The 16,539-nt window shown below is 41.4% G+C and overlaps 2 protein-coding genes across 6 annotated transcripts in view; both read right to left on the bottom strand.

Moving 5' to 3' along the window:
* The window catches only part of LOC111580525 (major histocompatibility complex class I-related gene protein-like), a 75,847-nt gene that overhangs the window by 20,079 nt on the left and 39,229 nt on the right, over positions 1-16,539 (bottom strand). The window lies entirely within an intron of this gene.
* LOC111562465 (major histocompatibility complex class I-related gene protein-like) overlaps positions 1-16,539 on the bottom strand; it is a 73,368-nt gene that overhangs the window by 30,456 nt on the left and 26,373 nt on the right. For 2 of the 5 annotated variants that reach the window (XM_035956373.2, XM_055017680.1), the window contains exon 1: positions 915-1,370. In XM_035956373.2, the coding sequence (XP_035812266.2) occupies positions 915-1,110 (196 nt within the window). In that variant the 5' untranslated portion in view covers positions 1,111-1,370. Of the gene's footprint in view, positions 1-914; positions 1,464-5,257; positions 5,276-5,375; positions 5,484-8,199; positions 8,503-16,539 lie in introns of those variants that run through there. The other 3 variants (XM_055017681.1, XM_055017682.1, XM_055017683.1) reach the window with 3 other exon arrangements.

Raw genomic sequence — 16,539 nt, 5'->3', positions numbered from 1 at the left:
ACCTTCCAGCTCTGCCTCTTGCCAAACTGTAACCTGCACATGACACACACCTGATTTCCACGGTTCACACTCCCTCTTCATCATTACATTTTGCACACCTAATGCATATAACATATACTACACACATATTATACAAGTTAGAAAAACTACATATTGCTTTGTACTATACTCATACTACACTTACAGGCCAAATTTAACTCTTATGCTATATTATCATTTGTTTGCAATCTATTCTGTATTACTATTCTCTATGTTTTATTTTACTATATTGGTATATTCCATTTTATATTTTCCATTTCATGTGATCCTCTATATTGCATGACTGGACTAAATGATCCTGCAGTTTCTATTTTAAAATTTCAAGACATTTTAACAATATTATAGCAGGACATCTGAGTATTTTACTTCTTTATTTGTGTGTGGACTTATTTCTGTTCTTGTGCTGCTGTAACGTGAAGTTTCCATCTAGTGATCAGTTAAGGCTTATTTAATTTAATGTATGTGATAATACTGAAAGCTTCCTTATTGTGAGACATCACTATTCTTTAGAAAAAGGCTGACAGAGAAAGTATTAAACAGACCCTCATCTCTACCTCACTGACTGCATCCTCTCAGTTACTCTCAGTCATCACAGCTGCTGCAAGTACATGTCATCATTAATGCACTGATTTAAAGGCAATATGAAGATAATATCGATAATAATCATAAGTCAGGACTGAACAGATACATGTCAGGCTGAATCTGTGCTAATAATACACTTGTCAGACTTTAAAAGGGAAGTGAAACTCAAAGCATTGGGCGCTTTGCAGACAATAATAAGTGAACCAACAAATAGCAGCACCAGGAAGAAGTAACAGTTAACAGTTACTCTGAGATCAATACAATACAATAACTTTATTATTATTTTATCTTACCTGGAGATGCAACGTGACAGAAGGAGAGTAAAGCCAATAATTTCTTCATTTTCTTTCTGGAAGTCCTGAAAGTAAAGAAATTCAGTCCAATAATCAGAATCAGATACAGAAAATGGGGCGTATCCTTCACTGAAGTCACAATAATTACACAGAGTCTTCTCATCAGGAATGTAACTAGGACGGCTGATGTACTCATACAGATGTGTTTTTAACATTTATTTACTCCTCAACAACAACAAAAACTACAAAAATAAAGGACATACAAGAAACATTTCAAATACACATTGTATAGTTGTTTTAAAAGTTTCTCCCCAAAGTGTCTCTAATTAGTCGAACTCAAACAAAAAGTCTCTCAAGCTAGTTTCAGTAAATAGATGAGTCCACATATACTAGCCTACAAAAGCAATGCATTAATCCGTACATACCAAAGCACTTCGATGAATAGTACAAACAAATAAGAAACAAATCAATGTTAAAAGGCACAGTTACTGTGTGTAAACCTCTCAGATGGAGCAGAATAGATGTTTTGGCCCATGTGGTTGGATAGTGTGTCCATTAACTAGATGGTTGTAACATGAACTGCTAGGTATGTCCAAAGTCCAGTCTGGAGTGAAATTGGATCAGATTTTATTGTCTAGTTTTTGCAGTTTCTGTCATAAAATGCAGCATTTATGGCCTGCCAACACTGTCAAATAGGTACAGTTACAAGATGCAATATTTTGTGCCACCAAATAGTGTCAGCAGGACTCTGTTGCCACCTGTGACCCTGTTTGTGACCCCAGCGACTCTTTCCAGCTGATTCCTGAAAAGGCAACTGTAGATTTAAAATAAAAAACAGGAAAGTTGACTGTGAGAGCTGCCACTTCCAGGACAGGTGGAAACTGCAAGATTTCTTCACTGAAATGCAAAACTATTGTGTTTGCCTAATTTGCCAAGAGACTGTTGCCGTGTATAAGGATTTCAATGTAAAGAGACTAGACCAGTCAAAACAAGCATATCACAAGCTGAGTGATGTCGAGCGTGTTCGTTAATTGCTATTGAAGAACCAATCAGGATCAATGAAGACTCGGAAACAGATATTCAATTAAGAATATTTAGTAGCATTGGATAATCAGAATGTATGCATACAGATTCCCACTTGGTCTAGCTAACAGAAGTTATCTAGTCTAGCAGTGCTGTCACAAGAGGGAATGAAAATGTGACATCATACAGAGTTTTATATGAGGAAATGTGCTTCTATCTAATCGATCTAGGCTAACGTCGCTCCCGCTCGTGTCTTCAATCTTCGTCCAATCCGGTGTGTCTTCTTCCTGTAATGGCAATACTTGTGTACGTGTGGGCGTGCTGATTGTAAAATCACTTTAACCTAGTGGTCTTATGCGTACGTGACCTGCTTTATATGGATCTGATACTTCTGTGAACGGTTATGCAGAAGTCATTTCCACGAACTGGCCTGCTGTCACCTCTTCTCAGTCTATTTTGAGTGCGGGTAGATCTTATCTTGGGTAAGCGCTGAGTTGCATCTTCTTGTCTGTCTGCATCTGGTATGTGATGGGTCAATTACACAATATCCTCATTTGCACTCTGGTATATGCTTGTCTTTGCACAGTTTATTATAAGCGATAACACATTAATATTACTATGATAAAATATGTTGTGATTAATTGCGATTAAAATATGATTAAATGTTGTTATATGTGATTAAATGCAATTTAATGCAATATGTAATAAGAATATTCCCAACAGTGACAGAAGGTGAAGCAACTGGAAGCGGTCTAAGCTTCACAGCAACGGTGTTTCAAATGAAAATCCCTCTAAGGAGATGCTAATGCTAAATACGGTAAATCTATTGCAGAGGGTGAGTTTATCAAAGACTGTCATGAACTTTTACCAGCAGCTGGATAAAGGCAGGTATCCAGAGATTCTAATATTTGCAGAGAAAATGCTGCACTTGTTTAACGCCACATATTTGTGTGATCAGACATTTTCTGTTCTGAACTTCAACTAGAACCACTTGAGGAGACTGAATGACTCACCTGCATGATATTTCTCAACCACTGCCTTAAACCAGACCTGGCCTGTGTACTGCAATCCAGATCTCAGTATCATCCTTCACCTGAGTGCCAGTAAGTTACCTGTTTTGGTCATCTGAGATTAATAAATACTAATTTGTCAGTGTTTTAAAGGTGCAATATAGTTCACAGAGAATAAGTTGATTTCTGAGTCTCATCTCAAAGTTGTCAGTATCTGACAGTCTGAGTTGCCAAACCACAGCGTCGGGTTGAGACTCACAATTTACATGTTGCCTTTTTAAATTTCTTTTGTGTTGGTCAAAATGACATTTCTAAATATATGCACTTGGACTAATGACACTTTATGTATTGCAATGTTGTTGTTTTGTACCTGTAGGTGTGACATACTGGACCATTGAACAACTTCTCATTCAATGGTTTTTATTTATTTCCTACATTGTAGGTTAATACTGAAGACATCAAAACACTGAAAGAATGAATGGAATCATGTAGTAAACAAAAATGTTAAAATATTTTTCTATTTTCTGTGTCATTCCATATCAACTCACCGAGATCAGGGAAGGTCAGTTGCTGGATCACCTCAAAATCTCTTGAAATTCTGTAAGTATGATCTTTGGCATGTCAAACTGACATCTGTCTTTTTTTCAGCTGAAATTCCAGCATTTTCATAATTTTTCACCTAATGGAAATAACAAAACAATAAATCTCTTGCAAGTTGGAAACTGAACTGAGACACCACTTTTAGATGTTCATATCTGTTCAGAAGTTTCTGGTGAATGGAGAGATTGTAGCAAATAGTGGGGAACCAGCCTGTGCTTAGGCTCTATTTGATGCTATGATGAGAATATTATCTGAATGACATTACCAATGATTAGAAAGCTTTCATATGTTAGTAGAAATGGGAGTTACGGCCAATCAAAGTTGACACAGGTAAAAAAATAATTAATTTCCAAATGGTCAGATGGACATCTTGAATCATGGGAAGGCTGATGAAATTTGGGACAGTCAGAGATTCAAATATAATATGAAACATAGAATGATTTTGTTAAGACCTGGTTATGCCTGGGTCACTTACATTTATTTGCATTCCCATGTGAAGAAGTAAAAACAAATATGTCATTTAAAATAAAATTTCTATAAGACAGTGCATTGCCATTCAACTTTAATGGTTCAATGAATGTCAGGCAGGATGGTTGGTCCTCATTTTCACATGATCAAATCTGGTCCTCTTTGAAAAAATATTTGGACACCCCTGTGCTTTGGTCTTCATCAAATAAACACTAAATAAAGAGCATTTTTTTAATCAAACATTGATTTTAGAGTTGTATATTTTCATGTACCTGTGATTATTTTGTTTTCTATGTTGTGTGACCATAAAGTGGCAGCTATATGTTGTTTCTGTTCCACAGTTACATTGTGAGTAAAACTAGAAGCTATTAACATTGACAGTTAGTTGTTGAGATCAGATGTTTGAGCAAGAAAAGCTGTTTGTGGATTAACTGTTTTAACTCACTAATAATCAGCAGCTTATCAATAATATAGATTTATTAGTTGCAGAAATGGAGAAAGTTGCAGCTCTGTTCTTATTTCTGTCCTCATGTTTCAGTCTCTGGTAATTGTGACTCTGTAGAGGCTCCATCATATGATGCAGGTTCCTTGTTCTTCTTGCTGGTTCTTGCTCAAGACACTTGTTTATTGAAGATTGTTCTTTATTCCTTGTTCTGCTGGAGAGCTTGGAACCAATCAGGCGCCTCTCTGCTGGCTTTGCATGTTGGATAAAAAACTAAACACTTAAAGTGTCCATATTTTGTGCACAATACTGGACAGAAAATGAAATTGGACAGACAAGAGTTTCCAACTTGGGTTAGTTGAAGAGGCTTAATTACTTCTAAACAGAATCAATTAACAGTTTTGACAGAATCCCAACTTCACTGGAGTTTACTCTCCTCCCGTCTTCCCTGAGAGTCTGTCAGGACAGATGAAGAAATGAACAAGTTAAATAACTGTTCAGATGCTTAGTACAATCATTATACATTACTATTTATTGGATACCAACAATTAAAAGGAGTAACAGGCTGGTGTTTACAGAAGAGCAAATATTATCTCAGTATACTGTTGTTTATGGGTTCATTAATGTCTGCAATGCATAAGTGAAACAAGGACTTACTCACTGTGCTCAGTTAGGATCTGAATGTCTGTCTGCAGAATCTGAGGCTAAAAACAAAACAAAGTCTGAGTTTAAAACCCAACAGACAAGACTGTAAAGATCAGACTGATTACAGATCTACAGTAAATATCAGAAAATCTTACTGTTAGCAGGTCTGAACCCTGAAATAAAGATGAGAGATGACTGTAGTTAAAATGATGGATGGACAGATTTCTGCTTTGAATATGAAGGCAGGACAGCTGCTCTTGTGTTACTGTGTACCGTTAGTCTTCTTTCTCCAGATGAAGAGTCCAGAGATGCAGAGCAACAGCAGCAGCAGACCTACAACTACTCCAATGACAGCACCAGCAGGAAACCCTGATGGAGAAACTGGAACCAAAACACAACCCTCAGATTTCATCTCTACTGCAGAACAGAGATAAATATGTTTCATTTCTTTTTTTTTTTTTTTGTCTGCATTTGTTCTCATTGTTTAACTCCACAAAAGAGGTGTCAACATTGTATGAGATTGATGCATATTTTAGTCTTGCAGCCAAATATTTTAATATTTAGTGCATGTGTGTGACCATCACCAGCCCTCCCTGAAAGCTAAGCAGATATTCTTTATTAGAATTCCCTATTATGAGCCAGGGAGGGCAGTGCTACACCTCAGTGATGTGTGGGGTAAACAAAGACTGGACAGGACGAACAGGACGAACAGGATGAACAGGGATAGAAAATAACAGGCGTTGCTATTGCAATTAAAGATTGTAAGGCGATGTGTTATTCCCAACTACTAACTGCCCATCAATAAAACAGAAAGAAAAAAAAAAATTAAAAAAAGAAAACCAACACAAAAGAAAAAGAGATTCAATAAATAAATAAACAAACAGTACTGAGCACCATAATTGTGGATGTCTTGATAGTATAGAATAGAATAGAATAGGCCAGAAGAGGATACTAGTGCAAGAGAGAATGAGTTTAGGGTAGAGAGTCTGGAGAGAGTCTCAGCACATTCTGGGGGGTCCCATCATTTGCTGAAATGGGACTCGGCAGTGGCTGGCGAGACCTGATCAAACATGCAAGTGTGAAGGACCCGGAAGCCCAGAACAGCAATCACGGCAAGGCAGGGCCAAGCCAACAGGGCACCCCTCCCCCCGGGCCATAGGAGCCACAGGGCGGCGCCCCCAGAGAGCCACCGGGGCCACCGTGAACGACGCAAACCCGGAGAACAAGAGGGAGCAGCTACCGACACCCCCAGCGCGCCAAGAGTGACCCAGGTGGCCCGGGGCACGAGGACCCACCCGCCACCCAAACCCCAACCCCGCCCACCCCAGCCCCCACCCCCTCCCCCACCCCTGAGGGGGCCAACGGCCCCACACAGCCAGGAAGCCAGACACAGCAGCCGAGCGGCCCGCCGAAGGGATGGCAACCAGCCCATCACAAGGCAGGCCACCACCGGGAGCCGGCCAGAGGAAATCGGAGCCGGGACCCGATGTGAGTCCAGAGGGTAAAAATGGACAGTGTGGTGGGGCCCGGCGACGCCAACAGGGAGGCACCCCGCATACCCCCCGCACCAGGCCCCAGGTGAGCGCAGTACACCCAGGGCCCCCACACCCCGCAATGCGCCCTGACAACCCACCAGGACAGAGCCACCACATGCCACCAGCCCGCAGTACAGCCACAGCGCCCACCAAGACGGCCAATCCAGCCCCCGCAGCCCACCAAGAGCCATCGCACCAGCCTGGACCCGTCGGGCACGCAGGAGAACCCCCCCCGACCACAGCCCCCAGGTCCCGGGGACCCCCCAGCCACAGCAACACGGATGATGGTCCACCCCTGCCACCCCATAGTCATAAGGGGGCCGGGTCCCACCAGCGAGGCCATATTAGTGAGATCCCCCCATTACTCCCTATTAATATGTCTCCCGATCCCAGACTGGAGATATTATCCCTGCACCGTGATAGTGTAACCCTGAGTGTCATGTGGTGCATTAAAAGTGGGGAGGCTGGGCGAGGCGTCCAGGGGGCGGGCCAGAGGACCACAGAGGATGGCTACTCTGCAGCCTACCCTGGCCCAAGTTCCCCGAGCCGTCCCAGACCTACCCCCAAGGTGTGAGTGTGTGTGGTGCATTAAAAAGAAATTAGAGAGCAGGGGAGGCAAGCAAGAGGGTGATGGGGAAGAGACAAGGCCGTAGAGCCCTGCCATCCGCCCCACCACAGAGCCCATCACTCCTGCCCCCACCTGCTCTCAGGGCCCTAACTGTTGTGTCCCTATATGTGCCTAAGAGTAACTATATACAGTGACGTGTGAAGTATGTGAAGTGCACAGTAAGAGGCAGTCTGGTGTGGATCCGGCCCATGAGGACAGAGCAGCGGGGGAGACAGGTAGTAAGACCACCGGTACTGATGCAGAGGGCCCCCAGAGCCCGGAGGCAAGAGGCCGAGGTGGGCCCACCCGAACCCGACTGGCCCAGCCAGCACCAAAACCCCCAGAAGTCGCAGCGCTGGACCAGCGCCCCAGCAGACGCCGTAGCCCCACCACGGGCCAGCCGCATGCAGCACCCCGCCCCGGAGGGAGGACCAGGCCGCACCACCAGGGAGCGAGGGCCACGAGCCCCCACGCCCACCCCGGAGCCGGTACGTCCAGGATGCAGGGCGCCCACCCCGCAGCATCACGAAGACCCCACCCACCCCACTACTCCCCAGGACAGCACCGGGCCTGGACAGAAGCCCCCAGCCAGCAGAAACTAATCTCCAGTGGCGGCACACAGGCAAGTACCAAGGCCTGTGCCCAGATGAGCCAGAGCCACCCCCCCAGAGAGACCACCCGGCCCCCATGCCAGTCCCCCAGGCAGCGGAGGACCCCCAGCCCCCCAAGGGGAGGGAGAGGGACGAGGACGAGCGGCCAGGCAGGAGAGGAGGGAGGAGGAGTGAAGCAGAGCAGGAAAGGACAGGGGAGCGACCAGAGGGCCGACCCACCCCAAACCCCAGGGCCAGCCAGGGCGCCCCAGAAGAGACCAGCCGCCGCCACCCCCAAGGCCCCGGGAGAGCGCACAGATGTTTGTATGTTTCATTTCTAGACTCCACTGTTCTGACTGACTTACCCCAGTTAGTCCTGATCATTGATTTGTCCAGTTTGGTGATGAGGTCGTCTTTGACACCAGACAGCTGAAACACACAGTCATACTTCTTCCAGTCTTCAGCAGCGATTGATGAGATGTTCAGGTCAACACTCATCTGGAAGGTTCCATCATGGTTGGGGAGGATCTCTCCTTTGTCCACATCCTCATGAAGCTCCTCTCCATCTTTCCTCCAGAACAAGTCGGCTCTGTCAGGGTAGAAACCTGTAGCGTGGCAGGTGACCTGAGAGGAGGGAGTCTTCTGGAGGAGAGACACTGAAGGAAGACCTGGAGAGAGAAACTGATGAGTCTTAACTGAACGTGACAGATCTGAGGGTTCTACTAGGAAGTGAGATTAATGGGTTAGCACAGGGGTGTCAAACATGTGGCCCGCGGGCCAAAACCGGCCCACCAGAGGGTCCAATCCGGCCGGCAGGACGACTTTGTAAAGTGTAAAAATTACAGAGAAGACATTAACTGCAATTTGTACATTTGTAGAACTATGAATTTAAAATAATTCCTAGACCATGAAAAGTTGTTTTGATCATAAAGTAAAATAGCATATTACTCTTTTATCATTTTGTGTCTCATTTTTGTAATATTTTGTCTTGTTTGTTGTCTTTTTATGTCTGTTTTTTTAAAATTGTCTCATGTTTTTGTCATTTTTTGTCTCATTTTTGTCATTTTCTGTTTGCCTTCAGTCATTGTTTTGGGTATCGTTTTTGTAGTTTTGTTTCTCGCTTTTGACATTTTTTGTCTCATTTGTGTCCATTTTTTGTCGCTTTGTAACCTTTTTCTCTAATTTTTTGTCTCTTATTGTTTTTTGTTGTTTTTCTAATTTTTTTGTCATTTAGTTTCTCGCTTTTGTCATTATGTGTCTCATTTTTGTAATTTTTTGTCTTGTTTTTGTTGTTTTTTGTCTTTTTTTAAGGTAAAATAATATATTGCGCAGTTCCAGATACCTGTGACTAAATGTTCTGTTCCTTTGTAGATACTCTGTGATCTGGAAGTTGTAATGTGTAAATGATAAACTGAGGCACAGTATTGTTGAAATTTAACTTATTTTTCTTGACAAATTTCAGTTTCTTCATAGTGTTTTGTAGAAAAGATATTTCCTTAAATGTGAACATTTTCAGAATGTACTTTCATCGCACTAAAACAAAGGGAAATTTTGGAGTTGTCGTTATTTATTGGTTATTATGCTGTGATTTTACGGGTCCCGCCCACTAGAGATGAAATTGGGCTGAATGTGGCCCCTGAACTAAAATGAGTTTGACACCCCTAGGTTAGCAGCTATGTTGAGCCTAAAGTCAGAGTTTTCAGTGTCACAAAGGTGGTTCTCCTTTAACCTGCTAGATCTCCATGGTAACTGATGCTGTGGAGAAAACCAGGTCCAGAGCAGGTTCTGTTCAGAGTTTCAGATTTCAATCAGCTGTAAGAAGCATCTCCCTTTAACCAAAGAGAGACGCTCCTGACGATTCTTTATGAGCAATACAGATTCTCAGCTGAAAGAAATGTTTTATCTGTAAACTTGCTTATCTGTACTTTACTAAAACCACTGAATGAAGCAGTTACAGTATCACACACTGTGCATCATGTTACCATGGGAACCCAACATGTATTTAGATGGTGATGCAGAAAATCGTATAAATATGTTTTGATGCTTGGTTCTGCTGGCACTGCAGCTGATAGAACACAGATGAAAACAATATTAGTTTATTAGTATTTACTACAGAGAATATTTCATCAGTCACATTAATTTCACTTTGATTTGGCCACAAACTACAATGATATCCTGCATTATGGGACAGAGTCAGACCTAAATGCACTTCAATACAATATCATGTTTACATATATGAAGTCTGAAGTATAACTGCTCTAATGTGCAGAATTGGTCCATGAGCAGGTGGGAGTGATGATGTTGATTAACTCCTTTTCCATAAACCCAGACTCTGCACACTACTCAGCGACGGACCATTGAACAGTCTCAGTCAGTTCAGATTCTCGTTCAAGTCTAGCTCCTTGTTTCATTCCTTGTACTAATTTCATGTTTCCTGCTGTCCAGTTTGAACGTCCTGCCTGCTCAAGCCCGGATTCCTCTGTACCCTCCCTCATCTGTCTGTACTCTCAGAAGTCTCCTGAAGTCCACCTGCACTCCCTACCTCTCTAAGAGGACCCTCACCCTGCCGGACAAAGTCTCTCCATCTACAGCACCTACCCCACTCCGCCACTGGGCGTGCCACACATTACTCCAGTCTGCCACTTCCAACCCTGTTCTCTTTCATGCCTCATGACAGTTAAGTTCCCTGCTCAATTGCCGTACCCTTTGTAAGGCTAATGATTGTTTGTAGCTGCTGATTAGTGGCGTGTAATTTCTAGCTGTGTCAGGTCTGAGTATGAAGCACTAAAATTAGTTCAGCTGATTAGTTATTAGAGTTCTAGTGTTTTCTTGCTCTCCTTGCTAGGTGTTATTTAGTAGTACTCAGTAGTTAGTTCAGTATGTTTTTGCATAGACCCTGCTTTATTGCTCCCCCTGTCCTCTCGGAGGCTCAGTCTGCAGCCACGTAACATAATATATGCTTTGAGGCACTCGTTTAGTAATTTTTCTTAGTCATATGGGTGTTGCTATCATGTCTTTAAGTTTGGTTGCAGAGTTTACTTTAGTTGTTGTCTTGTGGTATTTTGTTTAGCTCGTTTTTATAATTCAGTTTTAATTGGTTCTTTGAGTTAGCTGCACCCATCTGCCCTGTTTTCTTTGTTTTATTATCACCTTTCCTTTTGTTAATTATATCACTAAGCAATAAATTGCTTTACCTCACTAATAACCAGTTTTACTGTAACACTTAGCTGATCCTAGACAGCTGAAGCGTAACTTCGTCTAAGCATTGTTTTATTTTCACTGGATGCTCCTGTGGATAGAAACAGATGGAGTACATAACTGTGTGTATCTCATGTTGTGTAATTCTACCTGTTCTCTCCACAAAACTCCTCAGGTACTGCACATACTTCTTCAGCCAGACAGGGTAAATGTGCATGTAGTAGTATTTATCGCGATGTAGTCTAGCTTTGTCTGCGTCCCATCTCAGTTTGGTGATGAACGCCTGTGGTTTTGGAGCGATCCATGTCAGCATCTGCAGGTCCAGCGCTATGAAGTCTTCACCATCATATCCATATTGATGAAAACCCCTGGATTCCCCAGATTCATCATCCCATTCACAGCCACTCATGTGCTGTAGGATGTGGACACCTGTGACACAGAGAGGGAGATTTTATTGGTTTACTGTTAAGGCTGACTGACATGGACACAAACATCACCTCAGTAATCTTTAGACTGATAGACAACCAACTGTCATACTCCATTTGGTGTATTTTCAACACATTGACAGCTGTAAATTATTAATGTTTTGTACATTTAAAAACTCTGTGGTATATCAGTTTTCTGCATCTAAAATAATCTGTGCAATGTCAGTATTTTTCCACTAATGGACATCTGGAAAATATAAATTAAATGTGTCCAATATTAATACGGTTCAATCAGTGTTTTATCTCCTGAAAATTCTGTGCAATACCATTGATACGTGCAATATTGTAATTTCCACATCCAGAGTAATTTGGACAATCTGAGCTAGTACTTAATTATATTTTTTATTTATTTTTTATTTTTCTGCTGACATTGGTTACATGTTTGTATTATCCACTTTGCTGCTGTAACAATGCAAGTTTCCCCGCAGTGCGGTTAATAAAGGGTTATCGTTTTGCATTGTTATCACAATATACTTTACATTTAATACTATCAGGCAGGAAACACCTTTAGTGTGTCTTTTAGACCTGAAAGATACACACTGTGTTTTAGTAAATAACCCTGAATGTAAAACTGAATTGTGTGTTGCTGCTTTACCACAGACACACTGATTACGGACACAGAGAATGTTGACCTACTGCACCTATTATTGGTCCAATCAAAGCAACTCACAGACAAACATCATCCTAAAAATTGTGGATGGATCAAAGCGAGACAGAAGCATAGAATGATGAGAAACTGAGAGTGAATCCCAAACAGTAAATATTGTCACTTTACTACTGACATCTATTGCAGAATGCAGGGATGTAATGAGGAGGCTGCAACCAACCATACAGAATATGGGATGGATGGTTCTAGACAGGCAGAGCTGCACAATGACTGGGTTGAACACATTGAGAAGGAGTCTATAAAATTATGGCACCAACATACTTTTAGTAGTGAACAGACAAAGCAAAGCAGAGCTGCTTGAATTTAAATTTAACTGTCACAGCTGCCATGAAGGAGAAAAGCCTGGATTGAAAACAGACCTCGTCATATTCCAGGACCACAAGGTTTTGTTAGCTGATAGCAGATGAAAACAGGCACAAATCTGCAGCCAAACTAAGACACTTCAGGAATTCTCAAGAGAATGGAATTAAATCTAAGGTAATCCATAATTTAGCATAGTCTAAGTTGTCTCCTAGGTGACTTTGGCAGGATTAGAAAATGTGCAGACAACACTTCTAGGTAATTTTACCTTCAGAGACAAGCAGGTATAACAGTGTATATGTAGTAAATAATTCCACTTGCTGTAATTTGGTTGTATTTATTGTTGTTGGCTCAATAGCGCCCTCTCTGGAGCTGCAGTGTGCAACTGGTCTTGGTGAGCTCAGTTGCACACAAATTACAGCAAGTGGAATTATTTACTACATATACACTGTTACACTCCACCCTGCTAAATTCCACTTGCACCCCATGAAAAATAAAAGATTAAAAAAAATTCACTAGTAAAACACAACACTATACCAGGCACAAGAACCTCAACTATAAACAATTCATCAAAATATAGAAAACAAAAACATTTTCATCTCATTTGACTCCTATTCATGTTCAATGAGGGCAGTTTCACAAAATCACAGTCAAAAACATCTAGTAATACCAGTCTTTCGAAAATCAAATCAAATCAAATTTATTTATAAAGCACTTTAAAACAACCAGAGTTGACCAAGATGCTGTACACAAGAGTAAAAACATGATCAAAAGATAAAAATAATAAAACTAAGATAAAAATAATAGAACTAGATAAAAAAAATGATAGAACGAAATAGAACTAAAAGCAAAATATAGCGGGGGTTACGTTCCAGACTCTCTGGCGATAGACAAAAATCTCCCAAGTAGCGATCATATTGTAACCGTTAAATATTGGTCGACTCATGCGTCTCCAGGGCTGTAGGTCAGGCCAGTTACAATTATTATGCATTTTTATTCTCATAGTTTTTGCTGTCTTCCCAGCTAAACATCCCCAGCACTACAGGGCAGTTTTCTCCAGGTTTTATTCACTGCTCAGCACAACAACCAGGACCGCTCTTACCGGCTCTCCCGCTGTACCACAATTAAATCAGCTGTACCAAAAACAATAAGAATGCAGAACCAACATCTGGGACACCAAGCAGGGCAATAAGCAAACACAAAACAATACAATATCTGACCAAATAATCAACGAAATACGATCTAAGGCACAACGTAAATAAACACCAAAATAATGAACAAAATAAAGTTAATACAAATGAACAGAATCATACACAAATCCCATGCCACAATATTTATTTTATGACTACTCCACCAAGGAATGTGGCAGAGTTATGTGACGATCAGCTACGTTTCTCTGTGAATCTGTCTGTCCTCTGCAACATTGCTCAAAAACGGACCAACGGATTTGGATGGAATTTTCAAGAAAGGTCAGAAATGACACAAAGACCAAATGATTAGATTTTGGCAGTGATGCGGCTTATTGTCTGATTTGGTAGGGATTTCCCATTGCAAGATATATCGCCTGGCATGGCTTCACTGTAACCATGACAACAAGTGAACGCTGCGTCAGTTCCCTGCTGATGATCATGTGATCCTACTACAAATCCACCGTTGCCGACTTATCAGAAATGATACAAGGAACAGCTGATTGATTGATTAAATTGTGGGGGTGTCCCGCCGCCCGCTACATATTTAGGTCAGGGGATTCATGCACACATACATAACACACGCCTGTGTTCAGCGCAAGGACAGAGAATGAACAGTCTTGACAGAGTATTACGCTCTCTGAGTGCTTTTCTTGTTGATCTATATTTTAAGGCTTTATAAATCCTCCCCACACACTGTAAATCATCGCAGAGCAACACTATGCAGCGATCGGACGTCCGTGTGAAACGGACAAGGTCAGATACTGAATGCCGCTATACCATATACGCTATACTCAGGGGAGGAGACTGATGCTATGGTCGCTGAGCCAATCAGAGCCCAGCGCTGTACGCCACGCATTTTATTTACATTAAATATTCTTTTAATATGTTTTACATTTTTTAAATACTATTTTCATTTTTTAGGCTAGAAAATGCTTATTTTAATGCAAAAGTTATTAAAATTATGTAGCCATCGCAGAGCTGGTCGCTATGACTGAACTGTGGTGCTGCAGTGCACCACGGGAGTTTGGGGTGTTGGGGGTTTAAATGTCATTATTGTAGTTTATGTTAGTGTTCCATTGTTGTTAGTGTTTGTGTTTTATTGTGATTTTGTGGTTTAGTCAGTCTAGTTAGTTTAGTTAAGTGTTACGTTGTCAGGACCGTGAGTGTGAAGTGCAGTGAGTTTGATGACTTCCTGCCGCATTTATACTGTAGACTGTGTGAAGAAAAAATAAATCTGGCAGTTTACGGTCTGTCAGTGTTACTTAAATGCAACTGGGCAGAATAATATATACAGAAATAACATTTGTACCACTAAAATACGTGGAGTAGTGGAACAAATCCAAACAAAAATTCGCGATACAACGACACCTGGAGAAGTGAACCGCGATATGGTGAGGAACCACTGTATAACAAGATCTAAGAGTACAACTGATGTGGAACATCAACAAAGAGATCAAATCAACAGAGAGAAGCCATTACTGGACTTTAGGCAGTACCATCAAGATGCTGTAATGTCCATGAAACTCTCATACACAGTGTCAGTAAATACAAATATTGTGAGAAACTGGCTGTCCAGGATGTAATGCTTGCAGGAGAACTCTATCGGGAATATTCAAATTATGTGTCTACAAGGAAAATTCTAGTAGAAAACTAAATTCATCAGTAAATAATTTCATAAAGCAACCAGCTTTTGTGCCCGCAGATGTTTTGAGTTGGGAAGATTTTAGTTTCACCAATGTAGTAGCAGTGGAAGCAAGTCATTAAACCTTGTTCTAAAAAACACTGAAGAAGGGCTGATATTTAGTGCAGCATCTTCCAACAGAGGGACAATGCATTTCAACATACATTAAAAAATATCTTACCTTCGGTTTGGTTTAAGCGTTTCATCAAGCTGTCAATGGTGGCTCTGAGGAAGTGCTGGTGTTCATGGCATCCGCGATCGTAATGCTCCAGTTGCTGTGGGTTGTCTTTCATGAACTTTCTTGCCCAGACCTGTTTGGGTTCAGCCGTCCCGATGTTGCTGTCACAGTAACCCACCTGAACTTCATCAACCAGTGCAGAACCCATAAAGTCTGGGAGGTCTGGGACTCCAGAAGTTGCAGTGAAGAAAAACATCAAGGAGTGTTTCACTGGAGGGAAAAGAAGGTTTTCAGCTTTTGAATTTACGAAATTAATTTACAATGATTTTTTTTATCTGAATTCTCAGAGTTCTTGGTTGACTTCATGCTTGGTACAGATAAAGTCATTATAGTGGGTGACTCTAATATCCATGTAGTTGAGAATGACAGCCTCAACTCAGCATTTAATTCAGTTGTTTTTTCTCAAAATGTTAACAAACCAACTCCCAGGTTTAATCGCACCTTTGATCTTGTTTTGACACATGGCATAGAAATTTAACATTTTACAGTTTTTTTCATGACATTTTGATTATACAATAATGAACTATGGAGCATCTACCAAGGAATTCCATTACAGCAGATGTTCATCTGATAATGCAGTAACTAAATTTCAGGAAATGATTCCATTATTGTTTACTTCAAAGCTGTATGCATTGTAAATAGCAGCTCATCTAATGTTAGTCCCACACAGGTGGATAATGTCGTTGACAGGACTGTGCACCGTACTAAGGAGCAGAACATTCCAGAGCAACACAAAAAGATCCAAAGACCCTCTCCCAAAGCTGTAAATTTAGTAAGACACCATTTCAGGAGACAGCTAACCAAAGATTCACCTCCAAATGGAACATCGGCTGATCGGATGTTTACTACTAAAGGACCACTCATGGCACTTTTGGAGACAACAGGATGAATCCTACCTCCACTAGAATCTGATAAGGGTCATAAAGTGTCAACTGTGAAGAAAACC

The sequence above is a fragment of the Amphiprion ocellaris genome, chromosome 15, assembly GCF_022539595.1.
Source record: "Amphiprion ocellaris isolate individual 3 ecotype Okinawa chromosome 15, ASM2253959v1, whole genome shotgun sequence".
Taxonomy (NCBI): Eukaryota; Metazoa; Chordata; class Actinopteri; family Pomacentridae; genus Amphiprion; species Amphiprion ocellaris.
This window is presented reverse-complemented; position numbering and strand designations above follow the sequence as displayed.